At 45.4% G+C, this 24840-nt stretch overlaps 1 protein-coding gene across 7 annotated transcripts in view; it reads right to left on the bottom strand.

Annotated features, from left to right (window-relative positions):
• The window catches only part of fcho2 (FCH and mu domain containing endocytic adaptor 2), a 38625-nt gene extending 14681 nt beyond the window's left edge, over nucleotides 1-23944 (bottom strand). For 2 of the 7 annotated variants that reach the window (XM_079364466.1, XM_079364467.1), the window contains exons 1-12: nucleotides 23706-23943; nucleotides 14962-15053; nucleotides 12737-12811; nucleotides 12507-12648; nucleotides 11265-11417; nucleotides 10938-11042; nucleotides 9484-9582; nucleotides 5607-5703; nucleotides 991-1035; nucleotides 583-652; nucleotides 481-505; nucleotides 322-378 (exon numbers count right to left, since the gene is read on the bottom strand). In XM_079364466.1, the coding sequence (XP_079220592.1) occupies nucleotides 322-378; nucleotides 481-505; nucleotides 583-652; nucleotides 991-1035; nucleotides 5607-5703; nucleotides 9484-9582; nucleotides 10938-11042; nucleotides 11265-11417; nucleotides 12507-12648; nucleotides 12737-12811; nucleotides 14962-15053; nucleotides 23706-23738 (993 nt within the window). In that variant the 5' untranslated portion in view covers nucleotides 23739-23943. Of the gene's footprint in view, nucleotides 1-321; nucleotides 379-480; nucleotides 506-582; nucleotides 653-990; nucleotides 1036-5606; nucleotides 5704-9483; nucleotides 9583-10937; nucleotides 11043-11264; nucleotides 11418-12506; nucleotides 12649-12736; nucleotides 12812-14961; nucleotides 15054-23705 lie in introns of all 7 variants that reach the window. The other 5 variants (XM_079364465.1, XM_079364468.1, XM_079364469.1 and 2 more) reach the window with 5 other exon arrangements.
• Between the last annotated feature and the right edge of the window lie 896 nt (nucleotides 23945-24840).

Raw genomic sequence — 24840 nt, 5'->3', positions numbered from 1 at the left:
GTGTGTGTGTGTGTGTGTGTGTGCATGTATGGTTTGTATTGTGTGTGTGTATGTGTGCATGTATGGTTTGTATTGTGTGTGTGTATGTGTGCGTGTGCGTGTGTGTGCATGTATGGTTTGTATTGTATGTGTGTGTGTGCATGTATGGTGTGTATTGTGTGTGTGTGTGTGTGTGTGTGTGTGTGTGCATGTATGGTTTGTATTGTGTGTGTGTGTGCATGTATGGTTTGTATTGTGTGTGTGCATGTATGGATGGTTTGTATGTGTGTGTGTGCGTGTGTGTGTGTGTGTGTGTGTGTGTGCGTGCGCTGGCTCACTCACAGCGTTCTGGATGTCGATGGAGCCGTAGTATCCGGGCGGAGCACCGTTGGCGGTGTTCTACGAGCGTCAACAATGAGAAATGAATGAATGAACAAACACGGGGGAACGGAGACGCTGAGAGAGTCACATGACCCAGAACAACCGGAGGGTGATACTCACAGCAGCTTCAACTTCTGTCGACTCCCTGGAAGACAAAGAGTCACATGATGAATGACAGGAAAACAAAGCGATTCATGCTAAAGATCAGAGATGGACACTCACGTCGAGTCCGTGTCCTTGTCTTTCCTGCGACCTGGGATGCCAAATGGTTTTCTTCTTCTGGGTTTAGCACCTTTATTTAAAAAATAAAATTAAAATCAACCAGTGTAAATAAGTCTCTGAAGTCCCCAAAAGAAGTGTGTTGATCCACTCTGATCCTGTATTTGATCATGTCTATAAACCCCTCTATTTCAGCCCTGCTCAGAACAGGCTGTTTCTGTGCCTGTAGCTTTAAATATGCAAATGAGCTGTGTCTGACCACGCCCCCTCTCTGGAAGGGCTCAGGCTGCAGATGTCAAGATTTAAAATCTTTTGGCTCTATTTTTCCCCCAACTTAGGATCTACACTTCACACGTGAGTTTGAACATTGAACGCCGTGTGACTGGGAGACACGCCGCTCGCAGATCTCACCTTCAGTGGCGATGGCGGCGTTGCACTCCTCAAACTCAATGGGCCCTAATGAGACAAAAAAAAATTCATTTAGGTTCATTTGGCATGGAAAGGGTCACTGACCCACTGCTGTGAGAGCTGTGAATGTACATCACGCAATATTCACACACACACACACAACATGCAGTCTGGCGTGCCATGCAGAGTGTGTGTGTGTGTGTGTGTGTGTGTGTGTGTGTGTTAGGGCAGGGTCTGCTCCCACAGGGCAGACAGGGTCAATAGCCGAGTCAACTGTGTGTCTGGTGGTCCTCGCAGAGATTGCGGCGCTCCCTCCTGGGAACACAAAGCGCCTCTTCCCTGCAGAGTGGCAGAGACGCACAAACGGGACACCTGATGGACGCGGGAGGCGTCGGGGATCCCGGGCTAACAGCAGGTATGGCGACTAAAACCCGAGCTGAAGCTAAACCTCCCCACACGGGACACGCAAACCGCTCTAACCCTATTACAATAAGACAAACACGGGCAAGATTACATGCAGTGAAGTGTTTAAAGCCACATGGACAAATCTGCTCTGCGGGCTTAAGACATGCCCTCTCCCCTCTTTCTGTTGCACGCCAGAAAAAACAAAAAAAAACAGAGCATACATAAAACAAACACACGTCATGAAGCCTGCACGAACACTCAAAGCCACTCGCATAATCGCGGCAGCCTTGATTAATAGATTGAACTAACAAGTTGTCACAGCGGATCCAACCCACTGCTGAAACATCAGTCGGAGCGCGACCAGCTTTTAATATCCACGAAAAGAAAAATAACTTTGCTTTTGGTGATGCGGATACGTCAGTCAGAGAAAAACAACAACGTTTACGCTTCATTTAATGCTCATCAATTATACACATCCATCGCGGAGGCTCCTCCCTCCTGCACGTCTCGGGACTGTCACGCATCCAACGTGCCTCCGGAGCAGCAACACACACACACACACACACACACACACACTAAAGGCAAGACATGCAATGAGGGTGCGTGTCGATCAGAGGGATCAGGGAGGTCGGGGCTGTTGGTGTCTGCGAGGTGTTATCATTCTGCGTCAGAGACAACTCGGCTACACGATGACAACTAACTGTTGCATAAGTGTAACGATTAAAGTGAAACATTTTAAGTGTTTACGCTCACTGAGCGCTGATGCAGCCAGAAACTCACGAGACGTCACGGCCTCAATACTTCAACCAGAGGCCGACTGATTCATCAGACTGACGAGAGCAGTGACGATCGGGATCGGCGGATTTTATTGCAGATATTTCTTTATTTTTTTTATTTTTTGAAGATGTTAAAACACAAATAAGACGTATAGGCAATAAAGAACCAAAATAAACAAACAAAACAAAAACAAACGGGGATCCTCAGCAACAAATAAGTCAAATAATATCGTTCATGTTTTGAGCTCGATTCATAAAAAATAAGTAAATAAATAAAAAAAAGGAGTTTTTCATCCATCAGTGTTTAATGTTGAACTTCCTGGTTAACCAAATTAAGTTTTTGGACAAGGCAGTAACCCAATAATAAAATGATGGTAGAAGATGTTCCAGCTCATTATTCAATGTTTTCTTCCTGACGTGATAAAATGACTTACTTTGGTTTTTTTTGTACCATGTGAACATGTTTATTTGTGCTGTAAAATCACCTTTTTGCAACTTCCAATCAGCCTCCGAGTGCATGCTGTATTACCTGCTGCATCGTCTCATCATGTCTCCTGAAATATTTGCTCACTGTTTTGTCTTTCTTTAGTCAGGGACGAAACAGACGTGGTTCCCCGCTCATCGACGCCCCGCCTTAGAAACGAGAGCAAATCTCCAACCTGTGAAATCTATTCGTGTGCGTCTCTTCAGCGCCCGATGATGAACGAGAGAAGTCCTATAGCAGGAACGTGTAAGGTACAGCTGCTCATGTTTTTCTCTCCTTTCTTAAAATCGTGTTCGGAGGAATCTCTAAAGATGCACATATGTTTCTTGAATCCTGCTAAATCGAAGAAAAAAAAAACACCATGAAAAGCTCAAATTTGAAATGTTTGGACTTTTTCCTTTTCCTGAAATGCACAACCTAGAACATATGTAGCGTGTGTTTGGTATCGAAGCAGCTCAGAAACAGATAACTAGAAAGCCTGACAGCTTGCAGGACGAGCAGGAGGGAGAGAAGAGGAAGAGAGGGAGACGGGGCAGCAGCCTCTGGCAATATTTCTGATCTGCTAACATGCCTTGACCTGAAAACAACAAAGCTAATGATATTTTAACTGAAAACGTATACAGTAGCGGCGGCCTCTCCCCAGAGGAGGCCGGTCGCGAGCAGAATTGACGCATTGTTCGGCGTGTGCGATTGCTGAGTGAAAAGCGCAGGGAAGCGGCGAGTCACGAGAGGCATGCATCACGCCAAGTGAAGTGGATAAAGTACACCAATGACCGATCTACTCTACTGTGCAATATCAGGGCCTCTTCACCGCCGGCGAGTACACAAGCGACGGCACGAATGAGTGTCACAATGTGTGTGTGTGTGTGTGTGTGTGTGTGTGTGTGTGTGGGGGGGGGGGGTTTCGTGCCAATCAAAACTAAATTGGCATGCTCGTTCCAGGACGCCAGGGAGGAAGTGAGGGAGGTCAGTGTGCTGACATGAAACAGGTGAGATACTGATTTTTAAAAAAAAATATTTTTGCACTAATATAGAAAATGCTTCATTTTTAAAACACAAGCAAACAGAGGGAGGATGGAGGGGGGGGCTGTGGGGGGGGTTGGTTACTGGAAAATGACAAGTCCTGTTCTTTATTCAAGCTCTGGGATGTTTTACAAAACGCTAAAGGATCTACGTAAGGCTCAGGCAGAGCAGGAACTCTTCGCCGCCGGCATCCTGCGATTGCATCTGACAATATTTATGCAGAAAAAGTCCAAACACCAGACAGATGAATATTACCTAAATGTGGGCAGACATTAGGAACTGTTTAAACCTCTCCCAAACAGACAGACGACTTTGTTTATACAGGGGAAGATGTTTCTTTTCTCTCTCTCTCCTCTCTGTGAGGGAAGCATGCAGTCACGCATGACTGGAGGATGGTTTTTTAAATTGCATATGCTTCACATGGCACTGGGAGTGGGAGTAGTAGAGGGAGGAAGGAGGAGGTGGGTGGAGGGGGGGGGGGTTTGCGTGTCTGGCCCACCGCCAGTTGACAGCTCAGCTGGATATCGTTGAACACTCCGAACCCCCCTGCCTCGCAGCGTGTCACTTTGGGATTGTTTCCGCAATAGAAAGTTTATTCAACCTCTCCCTCTCTCTCTCTCTGCGAAGGCACCGGGACCGGCCATCTTTTCAGCCATTTAATCAGAGGACAGGACGGCTGATTTTTCCTGACAGGGCCGAGGCTGCCGAGCGATCCCTAATGAACAGCTTGATACGGGAGGAATTTTCTGACCGTTTTTTTAGCCTCAATTAATTCTGCTGTCCAAACAAATGAAGGCCACCACTCCCCGGACGCAGCGTCTGCACACTGGGGTCGCCGTTTGTGTACACACAAACACAGCGGAGGGGGAACTGACCTGACGTAATCCAGTACAAGTACAGGGAGCGCTGTGGTTATTGATATGTAGTGGTGTTTTCACACATTCAAAAAAAAGAAGAAAAAAAATCTGCAACATATTCAGGGGGAGCTGCGAGTGTGAACGCACAGATGGATTAACACCCAGATTTGAGCCTGACTTGAGACTGACATGAACCTGACTTAAGTCTGACTGAAGCTTGACTTGAGCCTGACTTGAACCTTACTTAAGTCTGACTTAAGTTTGACTTGAGTCTGACTTAAGTCTGACTTGAGCCTGACTTGAGTCTGACTTGAGTCTGACTTGAGCTTGACTTGAGCCTGACTTGAGTCTGACTTAAGTCTGACTTAAGTTTGACTTGAGCCTGACTTGAACCTTACTTGAGTCTGACTTAAACCTGACTTCAACGCTGTCATCATAACTTTGGACTCGTCCACCATTTTGGATCTGATTTCTGGCTGTGATGGATGTGAGATGTGAGAACAGCTGAAGGCTGGGCGTCTTTTCACAGGTAAAAGAATCTACTGGGCGATCTAAAAACCATCAGAGCTTCTAACTGGGCCGAGCTGTTAGAGTGTGTGTGTGTGTGTGTGTGTGTGTGTGTGTGTGTGTGTGTGTGTGTGTGTAAAAAAAAAAAAAAAAATGGAGATGAGGGGCGGGGTCAGAGCCAAAGGACTCTGAGGAGTATTCCCTTGATTATTGTGGCATGGCCAAGTTTACACAAGAGTCATTGTTGAGCCCTGACCTCCTGAAAAGGTTGGTTCTAGCTGCTTAGTCCCCCCCCCCCCCCCCCCGCGTGTCACATGCTCAGTGGAATGCCGAGCCTGCGTACCTTTACTACAGATTACTATGATTGACTCTGATGGCCCTCTTTAACGTCTAATTGCCCCTCTCTACATACCCCTCACCCTCCCTCACAAGGCAGCACCAGGCTGAAGGCTCCTTCTCCATGACTGTTGACGTGTTTACACACACACACACACACACACACACACAAACACACACACACACACACACACAGAAAACTGAGATATGAACAGCATCAAGGTGACTCACCTGGCCTCTCCTTCCCCGTTCCTTTGCTCTCGGCCAGTTTCTGAATTAAGCTCTCCACGGAGGTGTTCTCGATGTTCCTCACAAACTCAGTGTGGACCTGAGAAATAAAAAATAAAAAAAGCAACGTGAAATCGACGAACTTCCCGCAGCAGAAATTTACTCCACGATCCACATCGGCCGCCAGGATTTGGGATTGATTTGTTGTGGTGGTTAAAAATGCACGGAGGTAACAGACGATCAATTCTTTGTACACTAACAGTCACTGCGATCAATCAGGGACATAACAGTTTATTAGGTCGTTTAATGTGGTCCACTTCACTTACTCCCAATAAAGGTCAGATTAAAGAGGAGATGTTGACCTTCTTTTTCATCGGTTTAACATGCGAGTGGAGGCTGCTGTGGAAAGTGACCACAGGTGGCTGCAGGAGCTGGGAATTGAACCCTCGACCTTCCAGTTGCCGTGGTTCTCAAATATTTCTTCTGTCATGATTCAGAAATTAAAGCCAAAAAAAAACATAGATGGATGGATGGATGGATGGATGGATGGATAGATGGATAGATGGATAGATGGATAGATAGATAGATGTGTGTTCATTTCCGTGTTTGCAAAACGTAAAGAAACTACAAATATTCACATCCACCTTAACTACTAAACGATAACGGTACAGGATGAGCACTGGTGGCGTGCCGTGCCCCGTGTGTGGATGCTTAGGTCCTCCAGGCGGGCGGATCCAGGTTCAAACCGGACCTGTGGCTCCTCCCCTGCATGTCCCTCCCTACTCTGTCCTGTCCTGTCCCTCCAACGACGACTCGACAAGCCCGAAAACATTCATTTAAAAAAAATAAATAAATAAAAATCTTTTATACGTTTATCTATTTACAAAAGACCTTCTCCCATTGGTTCTTCAAACCAACTGAATCCAGGAAGTACTCCTGTCCTTCCTTTTTGTCTTTCAAGCTTTCTGCGTTCGACACTGACGGTAACTTTGTCAACATCCAAAAATCGATGACCACGTGTGAAGGAAGCTCTTCCTGCGTCGGGCCGGGTTAAAGTTCAGCAGGATGATTTTAGAGCTTCCTGAAACGTTGACGGTCGTGTCAAAGAATGAAGAAAAACCAAAAAGCCAAAGGCTTAGCGTCACGTGTGGAGCGTTAGGTGTGACTCTGCTGCTTCGCTGTTGTCTGGTATTTATAAGGTTTATCTTCATGATTGGCCCGTGGAGACGTACTGTACTTAAGCGTCTTCCTCTGGTGTCAGCTCGTATCAGCGTTGTTGGCGCTGTGCTCTGCAGAGGCCCTTTGGGCAGTATCGGAGGAAGGGGGATAGTGTTTGTTTGCTTGTTTGTTTTGGATGTGCCCGTGTGCTTGTGTGTTCACCGAGGGGGAAAGTGAAAGCCATGTAGAGTTATGTGGATGAAGAACAGCGGCTGACTGCCATCTCGCCACAACCATTTAGATGTGCGTGATACTGTTAGCGCAGAGTGGCTCCACTTTCAAACCAACACACACACACACACACGTATGTTTCTGCCCCCCGGGCCCCCATGGAGAGGTGGAGTGCATTAGCCTTCTGTGCCCTGGCAGGAGAGGATGTTGGGGGGTGGGGGGGGTTGCCGTGGTGAGGAAGTATGCTCAGTGCAGCACACGCGATCTGTCAGGTGCTGCTGCCACGACGGAGGTCATCAACCCCTCTCTCTCTCTCTCACACACACACACACACACACACACTCGACCACATGCTCGAAACATGCATCTGCCTTCAAGGGATCCTCTCTCTCTCCCTCACACACACACACACACAAATGCTCACTTACAAAAACAAACACAGCACGCGAGCTATGACACACCTGCCCTTCTGTGAGTCTAAAGCCCTCTCCTCCTCCTCTGCTGTCTGAACCTAATACACCTATTTAAGGTCTTTTCCTTCCTCTATCCCCGCTCATCTTCTCATTCTAACCCTCTTACCCTTCATCCCCACTGAGCTGATCGCCGCTGTCTGTAAATACCTGCCAGGCTGACGTCTTTTTTTTTTTTTTTTTTTTCGGTGACACCTGCGGTCCCTCTTTTTGCCGTGAACAAAGCGTCTCTGCCTCGCCGTGACGAAAAAAAGGAACTCCACTTCGAGTCACAGTCTTTGATGAGCTGCAGTTTTTTCTGCTGACGTCAGATGCGAGTCGTCTCTCTCTCTTCACTCTCTGCACGAGTTTACCTTCAAACTTTCAGCATTTCACTAAAATCTTCTCTTAAATATTAGGAGCTTAAGATTTCTAATTCTGTTGCCATGGTGTCTCGGTGCATCTCGAGGTGTGCAGACACATCAGAGAAGAACTACAAGATCATGCAAAAATAAGGACGTCTTTCTGATGATGATTTGTGTTGACTAAAAAATACAACCCTTTCAATTCAATTAAAAAAACTTTACTAATCAATTTTTAAAAAAACAAAAAAAAACCTGAGTCCTATATTGTGTTTTATTTTGAAATTGACCGGACGCTGTGTGTGTGACTTCCTGTCCGGCTCGCTGTGTTCAGTCCTGCCTCTCGATCATTAACGAGAGAGGCAGCGAACGGCGTCATGGCGTGCTCGGAGTGAGTGTGTGTGTGTGTGTGTGTGTGTGTGTGTGTGTGTGTGTGTGTGTGTGTGTGTGTGTGTGTGTGTTTTGAACCTGTGTGACGTTTATATGAAGCCCACAGCACGTTACAGAGAAACATGAAGGTGACGTGTAAATATCAGCCGGACGTGATTCCAGAAGAGTTTGTAGCTGAACTTAAAACTCGTCTTTGCTCAGAGCAGAAACATCAATAAAATGACTCACAGCAACCCAACATGTGTGTGTGCAGTGTGTGTGTGTGTGTGTGTGTGTGTGTGCATATCTAACTCATTCAGCACTCACGACAACTTCTTTTCTAAATGCAAGTATATGCAAATGTAGCATCGTGTTTGTGTGACTGCCTGACAGCGTGGAGGCCTTAAAGCTCCGTGACTCAGCGCAATGCTGCAGCAGAGTCAAAAACCGGCCTCGGCCTCCCTCGCCCTGCTCCCCCCCCCCCTCTCTCTCTCTCTCCGCCTCACCCTGATGTGATGAGATCCCTCGTAAACCAGTTTGAAAAAAAGAAGAAAAAAAAAAGAAGTGTGCGTCTCAGATGGTCGTTGAGGCAGCAGCTCCATCCTTCAGAAGCAGGAGCTATGAAACCCGCACTCGCCCGTCGCTCTGTGTTCTCCCCACCGTGCCGCGCGGGGCTGCAGGCTGGACACGAGGAAGCATTTGTGAGGCTTGGTCGCCCTCTGTGGACATTAGGAGAACTGCAGCTTCACTCCCCCAGGCAGAGGGGGGGGGGGGGCAGAGCAGCAGATTGCAGCCCACTCTGTGTGGCGCTAATGTAAGTGTGATTGTTGAACAAATAAATGGAAAAAGAAACCTGTGCTCAGCGTTGAACGCAGATCCATGTAAATGATGTTTGAAAGCTCTTAAATTAATCACGTTTGATGCCATTACCTCAGACGTAAACCCGCTCTTGCAGAAACAAACGAGGCCGTGCAGAACTTTTAGATATCAGACGCAGGATTTAGCGAGTGTTTGGACTCGTGGAGGTGTTTCAGATCGGCTGGGAGGGGGGGGGGCGGGGAAGTTTTGATCAGTTTTTAATTGCTCGGCATTAAAGGCTGAAGGAACCATTTCCTGGTTCTCAGTTAAACGATTAGCGAGATCAAAGACAACGCTAATGGATATGACACACAGTGAACCCAATGAGCACAGCCCTCAGGTCAACAAGACACCTACTCCACCCAAAGGAATGTTACGTGTGTGTGTGTGTGTGTGTGTGTGTGTGTGTGTGTGTGTGTGTGTGTGTGTGTGTGTGTGTACACACACACTCACCTCTCCGATTTGAGAGTGTGTTTCTTCAACAGACTGCGAGTACGACTGGATGATCTCCTTCATGTGCAGGATGTGATTTTCTTCAATGTCTTGGAATTTCTGCAACACACACACACACACACACACACACAACCAGAGAAATAACATCATGGAGTCAGTCTCACACATGAAAACTCAAATGAGTAAAAAGAACGTACATCAATCAAAGACTGCAGATAAAAAGGGAGATACAGCACGGAGAGTTAAACCTGCATTCTGTGTGACGGCCAGCAGGGGGCGACTCCTCGTACAAAACGAAGAGGAGTGAATGTTTGAATCAGGCTGAAATCTAAAAGCTCCTCCCACAAGTCGTTGAATACTTTGTTTGATTCTGAGTTGGAGGTTCTTCTTTGAGTTTGTAGAGAGACGTATGGAGAACATAAGGAGGCGTGGACCGCCGTGCGACTTTGAGAAGGGGAGTGAGGCGGTTAAAAAAATCGATTCAAAAAGGTGTCACGGTTCGAAGACTAGAAAAAGGAAAAGAGGTGAGACGCTAACAGATGAGACAAAAACGGTGTGCAGATATTACAAGAAGATGGAGAACTTCACAAAAAAAAAAAAAAAAAAAAAATCACAAAGAGAAGCTCCGATCACCTCCCGATTCTCTCGTATCGTTACATCCCTAACTTTGAGATTTGTTTTGGAGTTTTTCTACTTTTATAGCAGAGATAGAAAAGTTGGATCGAGTTGGAAATCAGGGAGAGAAACACCGCAAGACATGCAGGAGAGGAGCCACGGGTCGGATTCAACCCCGGGCCTTCTGATTGGTCGTAGACTCTTTGAGGTAACTCGAGGACAAACGTATAAATAATGTGAGGAGGAAGAGGAGGAAGGAGAGGAAGGAGAGGAAGGAGAGGAAGGAGAGGAAGTCTTTTAACCACAAAGTCCGTCCTGCGTCCGCGCTGCAGAGACTCGTGTCATCCCACCGAGATAACAGCTAGCATACGTTCGGACAAAGAGAACACACATGCCGGTGCCCGGGTGATGTCACAGCTCACGTCCACATGTGCTGCGTCTGAGATGAGCCGTAGACTGAGGGACCGGGGGGGGGGGGGGGGGGGGCGGAGGAAGGGGGGCTTAGAAGTCTAACTGGAACCAGTTCTGGTGCTGTGGTGGAGGGATGGAGGGAGGACACGGAGGGCGAAATCTGTCGATCTGATTTTAATTTGGAGTTTATCTAATCAGACCTTCAGATGGATTCAATCAAGGATTTCCACAGCGATTCCGTTACAGAGGAAAAAACACAATCTGGAGATGATACAGGGCACTTAACATGAAACACACACACACACACACACACACACACACACACACACACACACACACACAGGGCCTGTTGGATTACACAAGACAAACGTCTCATGCCACAGAGACAGTAAACAGGGACTTTTTGAGGACATCCAACCGTTACGTACCTGCGCGGTCTCTGCCATCTTCTGTTCAAACTCCGACTTGGCCGCGGCGTATTTCTCCACGTACGACTTGTAGGTCTCTGTGGCTTTTTTGGCTTTCACGCCGGCCTGCAAAACACAAACAGACGCACAAACGGCGATGGCGAGTTTAAGCTTTGCACAATGGCCCCTCTGTTCTTCAAAGACCGAGAGAGAAAAAAAAAATCAGCGAGGAAACATCTGAAGCTTGTGAGGTTAAAGACACTTCATCACGCCTTATTACCATACCATGATTATGTGCGTGCGTGTGTGTGTGTGTGTGTGTGTGTGCGTGCACATGTGACCTCCCACCTTGTCCACATCTCTCTGGGTGGCCCCCTCTTTGCGGAGGCGCTCCTGCTCCACGGTTTTGGCGTTGTAGATCTCCTTGGATTTCTGCAGGGCCTGAGAGGTGGTCTGGATGTTCTGCACGGCCTCCAGCGTGGACGCCACTTCCTCTTTTGTCTGGTGACGCACAAACGTTTCACACAGTGACTCAGCCGACAATAATAAGTGCAAGTGTTGCTGTCGTACGGTCGTGTATGTCTCAGCCTGCTTCGTCCTGAACTCCACTCCTGTCTTTAGAGACTGTGACCTGTCGTTTGGAGACTTTTTGTGTTCATTTCAATAATATATAATTTGTTCTGATGTTTTGTGAACACGAAGCAGCAGGAAAAACAACAACAACACTGATGAGCTCCTGCTCCACACACACAGTGTTTACTTTGTGTTACTCACGCTGCTTAAGTTCACCGTGTATCCACGTTAGCCGAGAATCACGGAAAAAAACCCAGAGAGACTGAAGAAGAAAAAAAAAAAAAAAAAAGTGGAGGAGAAAGTGTGACAGCCTTTTTGTCATGCTAAAAGCACAAACACAGCTCCACTAATTCCGAGCTCCCTTTTTCCAGTTTGTGTTGTGTGGCGTCATGCGTGAAGATGTGAGCTGATGGTTCGTCTCAGCAGGGAGGAGAGACGTAGAGGAGCAGGGTGAGACTCAAACCAGCGCCGCACGCTACGTCCTTTTAGACTCAAATCTGCTCCTTTTCAGGATTTCTGTTTGGAGTCTCGTCTGACTGTAGAGCCGAGCCTGTTAGTGTGCGTGCTCCGTGTACACAGAGGGTTGAAGTGAGAGCAGGCAGGCGACCCGGGTTTGAATCCGACCTGTCGTCCCTGACTCTGCTGTCCTGTCTTTTAAATAAAGGCACAAAAAGTCCCAAAAATAAATCTTCAAACACGCTGATGAAGGCTTTCGCTAAAAAAGCGTCCATAGCTGGTTGATAGACTGAACAGAAGAAGCCTGAGTGACGTTCCCTGTCTGTTCCTGCAGGGGGCGCTGGAGTCTGTTTGAGTCAACCTAACAACAAGCTGAGAGCTGGAGCTGATTTTTAATAAAACACTCACAGTTAGTAACTTTCATCTTAAGAGGATTGTTGTGTTTTGGTTTTGGGAAATTTTGTGCAGCCGATGAGAGAGCTTATCCTTTTTAATTTCAGGAATTCTCCCCTCATTTTCTTTTCTTTTTTTTAATTTACCCCCCCCCCCCCATGTCCTTACCTTCTTGTGTGCTTTGGCCTGCTCCTCCACATACTTCTGAACCTCCTTGATAAGCTCCTGCAGTTTCCTCACCAGCTCCATGTGACAGCTGGCCAGCTTCTCCGTCGAGCTCTTGAACACATCCCACACCGGAGCGAAAGTGCTGCCATTGAAAACGCAAACGCTTTACACATACCGACACGGCAGCGACGACATCGAAATCAACGTCTGAACGGCTGCTCACGACTCACCCGAGCTGGGAGAAGTTGCCCGCTGATTTGGCGAGTTTGGTCATCGACCTGGCGTAGGCTTCTTCGATAGTACTCCTGAGAGAGAGCGAAGAAAAACAACAACACAGATCGCTTGTTTAATGGCAGCGTGATCACGTACTGCGTCTGACACACCCAATAAAGTCAGTGTAACGTCCAGAGTTTGATTTCACTTTTTCACCCGCAGCGAAGAGACGGGAGTAAAAAAGACACTTCAAACTCTGAGGCGGCGTTATCGTGAAGTCCTAAATGATGCATGTTTCATTTAGCCAGCCTCGCTCACTCACTCGCTCTCTTCCTGCAGTTACTTCACAGGAAGAAGGTCAGCCAGGGGGAAACGGGACAAACACACACAGGTACACACACACACACACACACACACAAGTACGCAAAACACAACACGGAGGACGGGCTCTAAATGCATCACACTCCCTCTTCTCCTCTCGTCTCTGTCTGGGCCCAGAATAGAGCCATTTTATTTTTACACTCCTGTGAAGACCGTCAGAGTGCCAGGAGTCACGTCTGACTCGAAATAGAACAATAAAAGAAGTGAAAGTAAAAGTTTAAAAAGGTGTGACGCTGATTTATTCATCTAAAACTTGTTTGGTTTTTTTTTTTATTGTGGTCAGGCGACCTTTTGACCTCCCGTTCACGCACGCACACCTCTTTCCAACATGGACTTTAAGAGTTGGAGGTTTTATTATTTCACACGTTTCTATCTGATCACCTTTGATCACTTCTATTTTTATATATTATATTGGTGCAGATGGTCTTTTTTCTTTGAGTTTCCTGCAAACAAAACAGTTAAGGCTTTTATTTTGAAGTCAGCTTTTAATTCTTATGGAATTTGTCTTATCGATTTGTTTTGTTTTCTTCGAGTCTGTTAGTTCTGACATCAATCTGCTTTACATCAATGTTTATTAGTCTCTTTTTTTCATAGTTCAGCTCCTGTGTGTGATTCTTAATTTTCATAATGTGCTTTTTTTAAAAATTGTCTTTAAAATAAACGCTGCTCAGGAGTATTTCCCCAACTTGCAGCAGAAATCATCTTTGTGTGTTTGTAGTTCATCAACAGGAAGTTAAGGCTGTTTTTAATCCTCCTCAGGTCTCGTCTTCAGAGTCTGAGGAAGCAAAAGAAGAAGTGAGAATAACGCAGCTGATGATGTTTATGTTTTATCTTGCTTGGCTGCAGAAAGCACCGACGAGGTTTGTGACACCCTGCAGGGATCGTCTTTGTCCACCAGAGGGCGCCACGGTGCAGCTTTTCAGAAGAAGGGGAAACTGAACTGAAGAGACCCCGCTCCTCGCTGCGACGCTGTGATTAGAATAAAACAACAAACAGAGAGAAGCTAAATAAACCCGGCTCCCGCTGAGTTTCTGTTGTCCTCTACGAGTCATTCATTCACTCCTCGGTACAGATTAAACAACTACATTCCCACAGACTGCGAATAGTGTTAATATGTGCTCAAAGCTGATTTATTACAGCCCGCCTCCAGGGTTTAAACAATGACCTGAACAGGTACAGGTGGGCTTAAAGGAAAACTTCAGTTGTCTAAATGTGTGCAGGAACAAAGTTGTCCTTGAATGCACCGTAATAATGAGGTGAAGAAAAACCTCCTCATCGTCTTTGTAGATCAGCAGCCACATCGATCGTGCACACTGAGCTTTTATATCAAACAGTCCGAGAGCATTCCTCAACGTCGGAATCCACGGTTGGATTCCAGCGGCAGAGCATCCATCATGTGGCGTGTTATAAACACACAGAAGCCACCGCCGCCGCCGCCGCCGCCTCCTCCTCCTGACGCTCGTCTTCACGGAGTGAAGAGGAATCAGAGTCGAGGCGGTTTTGACGGCTGTAGACGCTCAAGGAGAGGAGACGCTCTGTGAAACACTCAGCCAAAAAAACTCAAACACTTAACTTCTGCTCTACAAAACAAAATCCTCTCCCTGGTTTCCGTCTCTGTTCATTTTCCCATCCCTCCACTAAAGGCACAAAAAGACAAAAATGAATCTTTACAAAAATAATAAAAACAATAACAAATCCTCTTCGCTTTGTGAGTCGAAGAAGCGTGAAGGTTTTCTGCTTCTCACATGAGTTAGTAGCTACTGTCACGTTCTGAACGGTGACATCAGATCCTGCGTGTTTTATTTTGAAAATTAACCGGCTGTTTTGGTTTGAGTGACTTCCTGTCTCGAGGACGTCTCACCTTTCTCTGATGAAGTCCGTCAGCTCCTTGGACGATATTTGGCCGTGCTTCATGTTGTGGTAGAGGACGTCGAAGCCATTGTTTTTTTCACCCTGCAAGTCAGAGACACAAAAGAAGAAGAAGAAGAGATCAGTCATCGAAAACAAGCGGTGAGTGAACTAACCACAGAACTCTCTCTCTCTCTCTCGTGACGTCACCGTGAAGGCTCTCTCTACAAGCTGAGCTCGGACTGCGTGCAGAGCGTCCAGGTGTGTGTGCAGCAGCAGCCTCGGCTCCACCATGCTCATCTTCGCCATGTCTCACTGACAGTAACGGAGGTTGTTAAAGGAGGAAGACGGGGCTCGACGGGCGTCACACTGGAGTGAGTGAGTGTGTGTGTGTGTGTGTGTGTGTGTGTGTGTGTAACCATGCAACCAGAAAACAGTGTCCTCTTGCACCTAACATCCCTCTGAATTATTAATAAGAACGACGACCAATGAGAAGATGATGCTGGGATCAGATCGATCACATGACAGCTGATGACATCACAATAAATCAAACAGAGATGGGAGAAAGTATGAGGTCTGATATGGAAGTTATTTAAATATCGGACTGATGGCGCCGATCAAGAAACTCGCTTTGATGACTTTCCGTCAGTCCCCGTGTTCACCGAGCGCCGCCGTCTGTATCGATGAGTCGAGAGCGTTCGCAGCAGGAAAACGCCCAGGGTCTTTTTTTTTTTTTTTTTTTAAACAGGCGCTTCACCAAATGTAAGACATCCCCCGTCCAGTATTAGATTATCTTGTACCCGCATCCTCTTCGCTCCGTGTCTGCTATCTCAAATCTAAAACATGCAGTAAAACGTGATGTTGTCGACAGGCTGTTGTCATGGAGACAGCTAGGTGGACACGGGGGGCCGAAGAAGTGTCCACAAATCGTCTCCATGACGACGACGACGACGTTCAGAAGAGATGGAAACAGCTCCGTCTGCTTGATCAAAATTCAGTCATTTCAGTTTAAAAGCTTTAATTTGAAAAGTTGTTGCTGCTTCCTGTTTCAAACACATTTCCCTGGAATACTTTGAATTTTTAAGCATTTTTATTTATTTTCTCGTCATGCTGCATGCCGTCGTTTTTAACTTCTTCGCTTTAACGCCAACCACATTTACTGCCGAAGCAGAAGAAGCACAAACAGCAGCTCAACTTTCTCCTGTGATTTGGAAGAAGAGAAACAGAATCCCGTCACTTCCTGCTTCAGTCTCTTTGTTCAGGGAGGGAGGGACACGCACACATCATGACAAACACATCAGCTGGGACTGAAACACTGCTGCTGCTTCTTCTGGGGTTTTTTTATTGGCTCTGACTGAAGGTCAGCCTCACTCTTGACTGAATGAGCGGGGCAACATTGTCTTTCAATAAAGATTTTATTGCCATTTTATAAGATTTTGGAACACTTCAAAATACACACACGCACGCATACTTACAACTCAGAAAGACAGCAAAAAAACCCCTCTAATACAGAGAAAAGATAATATAAATAATATTAATAAAGTAAAACAAATAGCACTTACAAAAGGAATAAATAAGTTTAAATAAAATAAATTTAAATAAAATAAATTTAAATAAAATAAGTTTAAATAAAATTATAAATAAAATAAATTTAAATAAAATTATAAATATAAATATAAGTTTAAATAAAATTATAAATAAAATAAATTTAAATAAAATTATAAATATAAATATAAGTTTAAATAAAATAAACAAAATATATTTAAATAAAATAATAATAAATAAAAGTTTAAATAAAATTATAAATATAAGTTTAAATAAAATAAACAAAATCAATTTAAATAAAATAATAAAAAATAAAATAAGTTTCAATCCTTCCTCTTCTTTTGCCCCCTTTCCTCCAAACAGAGCGGGGCAAACTTTGCTTCACCTCAGCCACAGCCGGCTGCAGATATTTCCTGGAGCGCTCCACAGTCAGCAGTTTGTTGAACGGCGGGTGAGACAACACGATGAGCTCTGACAGAGATGAAAGGTCGGGATGTTTGGGACAAAATGAAACCCAGAGCCACGCTCAAATAGCTCGATATTTACACAGCAAACATCCTCCTCTAGGCTGCGCCGCCTTCTTTTTTTTTTTTTTTTTTTGCCTGGATCTGGAGATCACCATCGATCAAAACTTAATCCGTGAACCGGTCTGAAGCAAACAGCGTCACATGCAACAACAAGGTGAAGCAGCTTACGTAACACTGGCCTGAGACACGAAGCGGGACAGACGCTTGGCCAATCGGCTGACAAAACAGGGAAGTGAGTAAAAAAAAAAAAAAAAAAACCCACACAAAGCAGAACAGCGACAGGAAGAGGGTCGAACCAGAGCGCTCATGTGGAATGTGATATCGACGAATACAAAGAAAAAATACAAACAAACACAGGAACCAGCTCGGGCGTTTCTGACTTCTTCTACAATACTCAGATTTATTTTAAAAACGATCACAGTATGAACGACTGGCTTCTTAAAACGTACAAATTAAACAGTAATTATTGCAACTCTGGGCCGGTGTGCGTGGGAAGCAGCCCTCGTCTGGACGCTCATCGATGAAGAGGCCCGGCGTCGGCTGTTTGATATTCTAACCACACGTCGAGGAAGTTCTGTTTCTGCATGCAGCGAGAGACGCTCCGCTGCACGCCGAGAGGTCAGCGCAGACCTGTCAATCATGGCGTCGCTTTCTGCAGAGGGAGCTTCCAGAAAACGGTTCATTGACAGGAAGAGAGCGAGATCAATATTCAGTCTCTGTTGGTGCGTCTGCCTCGTCCGGGCTGCACGGGAGCTCAGCACCGTTTGCTTTAAGACGGACGGAGCACGGCGAGCACAGCGAGCACGGTTCAATTTGCTCTCAGGCTTTTGTTGGAAGAAGTGCAAACCATCACAAGCAAACATCACAACATAGCATGAAGTGATCCTTACATGGCGTGGGGGTGCAGATATCTCTGACCTGTGGTGGCGTTCATAACACGCCTGGCCGATAAAGGATCAAAACTCATATCTGGATATTTTATGGATAGATATCGAGTTGCACAAGAATTTAAAACTTCCTGTTTATTGTTTATTTTTTGTGATGCAGAAAATTAATTGTCTCCAGAGAGATTTGTCTCCTCCCCGGATGGAAACAAACTCCGGCTTGTAGAATCGACACAAACACAAACTTAAAGGTTGTTAATCAATCAATTCCATCGTTCTGAAGGGAAGAGCTCCAACGTTAACATCTGCCCGACAGACGAGGAATTCAGTCGTTTCTTTCAGCAACATATTAATATCCTGCGTGCACGGAGTCCAGCGTTCGCTCGCTGACGGGTGGTAATGAAACCCATCACACACAGAGAGAGAGAGAGAGAGAGAGAGAGAGAGAGAGAGAGAGAGAGAGAGAGAGAGAGAGAGAGAGAGAGAGAGAGAGAGAGAGAGAGAGAGAGAGAGAGAGAGAGAGAGAGAGAGAGAGAGAGAATTACACCGCCCGCTTGTTCAAACAACAGAAGAAGAACACCTGTCTGTCAAAACATCCCAACTTTACTCGCCGTGTCACAGATTCAGACTCATCGCCGTGTGATCTCGGCTTCCTTCCACTGTCCTCCTTTGAAAACAAACGCTGTGATGGCGTGCATGCTCCTACCGCCAACGCACCTGCCGCTGTACGTGGAACTTTACCCGACTGTCCTCGGGTCGAATTTTTCTGCAGGAAGTCGAGGGGAGCCGGCGTGACCACGAGCAGGAAGTGTTCAGGAACGTGAGATGTAAAAAGGTCAAAGTGTGATCGCAGCGTCAGACTCGGTCGCTCCTGAGATTTTTTTGACGCTTTTTGAATCCGGTCGAGGAAAAAGACGGCGGCACGCCGGACATCGCAAGCGAAGAGTCGGCGTGTGCATGAGCAATAGACTATAATACAGACGTCGTTAAGAAGGTGTCAAACTAAACGCCGACCTCAGGGGTCACTAGGGGTCATTTCCTTCTACGTCTAGCTGAGGTTCATTTGTATGTTATATCAGAGGTTAAACATTAATCATGTTTGCACAGTATTTTATTTTACAAGCAGCGAACAGACCAGAGCTCAACCTGCTGACAGAGACGCAGGAAATGCTTCTCAGCAGCGTGAGAGCGAATAAAACACGACATCTTCACAGTCTGTGCAGCCGTGATGCATCATCATCATCACATGAAGGTGCAGCGTGCAGCGTGCAGCGTCACGGGGAGCGTGCAGCGTTAGCATGCTGGAGGAAGTCTTCAGGATAGGATTTGCACCAGCAGCAGAGTTACGTACTGACTCCACTCCTTTCTGTGTTTAAAGGGCGAGTCGCGGTGGCGGCGGCGAGCGGCGTCTGCTCTGCACGCTCTGCTTTCAGGAATCTCAGGTCATTTAAACACACGAGTCTCCCTGCTGACACAGACGCACTGTGAACTGTGCACACAGCCCGGAGCGCACAGCGAGCAAGACGGCAGCATGATGACATCAGAGCGTCTGCCCGACCGGGGCGCGCACGCACACACGCACGCACGCACACACACACAGAGAGAGGTCGGCCTTTGTTTGCAGTACAAACATTAAACGTGTCCGTCAGTGAACGGTGTGACATCACAGAACAGGTCATCCAACCTGTAAACTTCAAGTCAACGTTTGACTCAACCGAGAAGAATAATAGAAATGTCTCCGACTCTCACAGCCACTTTTAACCTCTCACCTGGATTCCTTTTAACTGTTAAAATATAATATAATATAATAAAATATAATAAAATAAAATATAACCCACGCTCTGAAGTTTCAGGCCTTCAAACCAAAAATGTTCATCGAACAGACCCAGAGAAAACGTCTGGATCTGAAGGCTTCCCCCAACAAGTCCTCTTCTTCTTTTCTTGCTCTACATTTTGCCTCCATCATTCAGTGAGTAAGAGAGAGACACACACACACACACACACACACACACACACACACACACACACACACACACACACACACACACACACACACACACACACACACACACACACACACACACACACACACACACACACACACACACACACACACACACACACACACACACACACACACACACACACACACACACACACACACACACACACACACAAGAGAGTAGAATGGCATCCCGGGGCTGTTGGCTCTATCAGCACTGTTTGCTCATCACACTGCCATCTATATTTCCCCCTGACATGCTGGAGGCTAACAGACTCCATGTTTGACACCTCCTCCTCTTCCTCCTCCTCCTCCTCACACACGTGCAGCCTGAAGGTGGATCATCAGAGCCGACTACCAGGACTGGAGATAAGTCCTTCAAACCAGACCAGAGTTCTGCCCGGACCCTGGTCCGCTCTGTGCCGACAGTCCGCAGCACGGAGAGCAGAGACCCTCGACTGTCTGACTGTGTGAGCACTTTGCGGGGACAGATGAGCGAAAAGATCCAAGGTCGTTCTCCCAAGAACTGAATGGATGCATGGGATATTTTCTCGTGCAGACCTTTCATGTCCTTACAGTGAACTTGAGTGCTCAGCTTAAATCACTGAAGAGCAGGAAGGAAGGCCGAGCTCACTTCCTTTTTTTTTTTTTATATTTTACATTTTGGCGACCAACATTTTATTTCGGTCTCAAATTCACCGTCCAGGACAAAAACTCTGATGATCCCGATTCCAACTTGACTTTAAAGGCTGCAGTGAACTCACAAACGTGTGCACAATCACATGCAAACAAACACTGGGGGGGAAAAAAAAAAAAAAAGGGAAATGGACATTTGAAATGTGCAAGTAAAAGCAGAGAGCGGAAATGTTGCAGCCAGGATGCGCTGAAGAGCGGCAGCTTTGACAGAAAGTAAAAACACTCCTGCAGAACGTGTTTACTCAGCTGAGCGTGTCGTGTGCAGGACAGATTCAAGACGAGATTACAGACGAGGACGACGATGACACGACAATGACACGTCAAAGACACGAGAGCGCTGTTTGATAACAGACAGAGATTATAACCTGTGTCTGCATGAGGTGATGATTGGTAGTCAAGTCGAGGAGAAATGAATGCATCAGCTAATGCCAAGACTGTGTGTGTGTGTGTGTGTGTGTGTGTGTGTGTGTGTGTGTGTGTGTGTGTGTGTGTGTGTGTGTGTGTGTGTGTGTGCGTGTGTCCTGCATGCTAAACACACAGCTGATCTTTGCCATCACTGGTGTCTCTTGTGGCTCTCTGAGGGGCACAAAGGGCAGATTGAAGAATCACGAGTGTCTCCTCTCTCTCTCTCTCTCTCTCTCTACCGTTCACTTCATGATGGAGTCTCCTTCACAGCTCTCACTGTGTTTCTTAACTTCTCCATCACTAGAGCCGTGGTCGGAAGAGGCCGGAGTGTGGAAGTTGCTGGATTTCCCACGTTGTAGCAGAAACAAGAGAACGTGGTTGAGAAACACTGAAACTCGTCGAGTCATCAAAAAGTTCAGGACACAAAGATCTGAAGTCTCGTCGTCCTCGGACGTATTTTTAAGCACCAAACAGCCGAGAGAAAGCGGCGCCTAGAAATCAAAGCTCGATCTCACCTGATGAATCCTTCTCATATTTACTGGCCACATAAATCCCTGATTGGTCGAGCTCTGACGTCTGCATGGCACACACAGAAAAAAAAAGTTGGCAACTTCAACGGTAGCGAAGCGTCGCCAACATATTTGTGCAATCGACACCGCGGAGGAGTCGGGCCGCATTCTTCTGTCCATCAAAAACATGAAAAAAATCAAAACACCTGACACGTATCACTTCGTCTTGGACTCAAAGCAGACGAGAATCTCAGTTATGATTTATTTTTATCTTATTGTGAGGAAGAAAGAAAAACAAACTTTTGCAACAGACTAGACTTTTATTTTGAAGTCTCATACTGTAACCGCCTCTTATTTTGAAGGTGCAGCGTATCCTCTAAATGTTTCCTCCAGATGTGTCGCTTTACAACAAGTCATATTTAGTTCAGCTCAAATATGACACCTTTTTTTATTTGCACATCGACACTGAACTTCCTGTCTGACTTCAGGAAGTAAGGCTCGTTACGAAGCATCGATCACATATTTGGGTGAACTGTTCCTTGTTGTTGGTGGTGATAATTATGCGTCACAAACCAGTGGACTAAGTAGGGCGAAACCGACATTCACAACCTCTAAATCAACTTTTGATTATGATTATTTAGATTATTATTTTCAGGGCGGAGTCACATGATGACAGCGTCCGTCGTTTGGACACGCTTAGTGTTTGGGGATGACGACACCACACACCAAGAGGTCAAATTTTAAACACTGAGGAAAAAAAGTGTTTGAAAGATTTTTTCTTTGCTGTTTTAGAGAAGTTCATTTTTTTTACTTTAAATCTCAAATGTGCCGTTTTTAATTTCAAGCAATGTTTAAAATTTCAATTCCAAATATTCAATTAATCACCACAAAATAGTTCCTCAGATATTCACCCTGTCATCAGAACAAATATCCCAGCTTTAATACTTTAAAGCATATTTACAGAAGAGGGCGTGTCAGTGAACAACGAGGACAAAAAATAAATAAAACTAATCGTTCATTCATCGTAATCGAGCTCAAACGTTCATTTAATCGTCATGTTGATTTGAGGTCACGTCGCCCGGCTCTATACATCAGTTTTTCAGTTCAATGAATCTGTCATTATTTAGAAGTAAACCTGATTTAGACATAAATAGAAGTGTGTATATTGCATTATTCTGCATTTATCTTGCACTACATCACTTTGCACCTGATCATGTAAAACGCAGCTCTGTGTTTTTAATAAGTTTAGGTACAACAGATAGAACCCCCTCCATTCTGTATATAATAAACCCAAAACAAGATATATAAGCCCCCCCCCCCCGGTCAGAATAAACAAATTAAACCTGTGCAATTAAAAATAGACTTATACCTATATAAAGAAATGTACATAACTTGTGCAGGTAAATAAAAATAAACTTAAAAAGAGAGACCTCTGCAGAGGTGTAAAAGCTTATTTATTATTTACGTATTTATCTTAGGTCTACTCTGAGTGTTTTTGTCTTTGAGGCTCGAGTGTTTAATGTTTAAAGCTTTAATAAAAGGTCTCCAAAGAAAGCTGACTTGAATGTGACACTCAGGGATTTTTACTTTTCTACCTGCAACAACAACAGAGCCACGTCAAGAAGACAAACAGACCAACACACATATATAAACACACATCTATTTAAAGAGTAGAAGAAGAAGCACTGTGTAAATATTACACTTTTCGACAGAGTTTAAAGGGCGATTTCGCGTTTTTTTTTTTTTTTTTTTAAAGCTGTTCTCTAACTTACTAAACATCTGGCCTCTCACTGAAACTTTGTGACGGAAGAGAAATGACGAGTCCAGGCTGGTTTGTGACTGACGCGCCGCGGCGTCCAATGGCATTCGAGGAACTCGCCATAAACATTCCAAGCAAGTCCGAGACGGCCAATTAGCGCACGCAGTGGGCGGGTCCCTTTGAGATTTCATGTTAGATGGGTTTCCAGAGGCCCCCCCAAAAGCCCCGGAGTGGCAAAATAATATTTGCCGAGGAAATGTAACGATGTCCGGGTGGCTGCTGACCGGTTAGCCCCCCCCCCTCCCTCCAAACTAACGAACAAGCCGGCTTCTTGTGTGACCGTAATAACACTTGATTCCTGGCTGACATGAACATGACAGAGGCAGCACAGCAGTACAACAATTAGGGGTGAAAAAAAAGCACCACCTACCCAGAAACTCTCCAGGAAGTACGGCGTTATCATCTTGTTTTATTCCAAACTTCGCCGCAACTCTCAGAATTATCGTCGCTGCAACTTTTAACGCGTAAATCATCCGCCGTCCTCCTCCCTCCTGTTTCTGTAGTTATCTGCCTTTCCCCTTTCTTCTTCTTCTCCTTCTCCCTCCCCACCTTCAGACTCCACCTCCACTCCGCTGTGCAGCAGCTTCTCTCTCTCCAGTGGAGGAAACAGCGCCCCCTGTGGCGGGTCAAAAAAGGAAAAAAAGACACGGAGTGGCAGTCGCTAGGTAAAATGTTGCCTTCAGGTACATCGCGTAAATTCCTGTACTCAGCGAGAAATGTATTTTTTTCATTTTAAATCAGTAGTTTCCAAACCTTTTTTTTTCTTGCGGTCCAAAATTGTTGTGTTTAAATCCCTAGAACAATTTAAATAATATTGTAAGAAGTTTGGGAGTTAGTTACCTGTCTTGCATATTACCTGCCAGTGTCTGTGGTGTATTTCTTGCAGAGGATAAAATATTTTTGGTGATTCCAGAAATACTTTTGTTGGATTTTTTTTATTCATTTTTCCGCAATCATACAGTAATGTTAGTGCAGTTGACCTTCAGGGCCACCATAAAAGTGGACTCCTTAGAACAAGATTATCATGCATTACTCTAACTCTCTGTAGCTATTATCCATCATTTACCACTGACTGTTACTGCACTAAAAACATGCTGCACAGTCATTTTAAGTGCAAGTTTATAGCAAGAACTTCCAACGATTTCTGTGTATATAGTTTTTATTATTACTGGTATTATCTTTATTGTTTTTTATTTAAATGTTTACCCCCTGCACTTTTCAATATTCCTCTACAAAGGATCAATACAGCTTATCTTAAATTTATTACTGCAACATCAAAACATCCATAAATAAATCAGTGTCAGCTTTATTGGCCAGGTTTGTTTGCACATTCAAGGAATTTGACCCCGTAGTGGTGAGGAGTGCAAAGCAGGCTGGGCTAAACATGATAATAAATAGTGTAGTTATGTTCCAGACGGGTTGATTGAACATGAGATAGTTTTCACAGTATTTACAAAGTGTGTGCAAAGTGTCATGACACAGGTTGTCAGATAATCCTGACTAAA

This window comes from Symphodus melops (genome assembly GCF_947650265.1).
Source record: "Symphodus melops genome assembly, chromosome: 16".
Lineage (NCBI taxonomy): Eukaryota > Metazoa > Chordata > Actinopteri > Labriformes > Labridae > Symphodus > Symphodus melops.
This window is presented reverse-complemented; position numbering and strand designations above follow the sequence as displayed.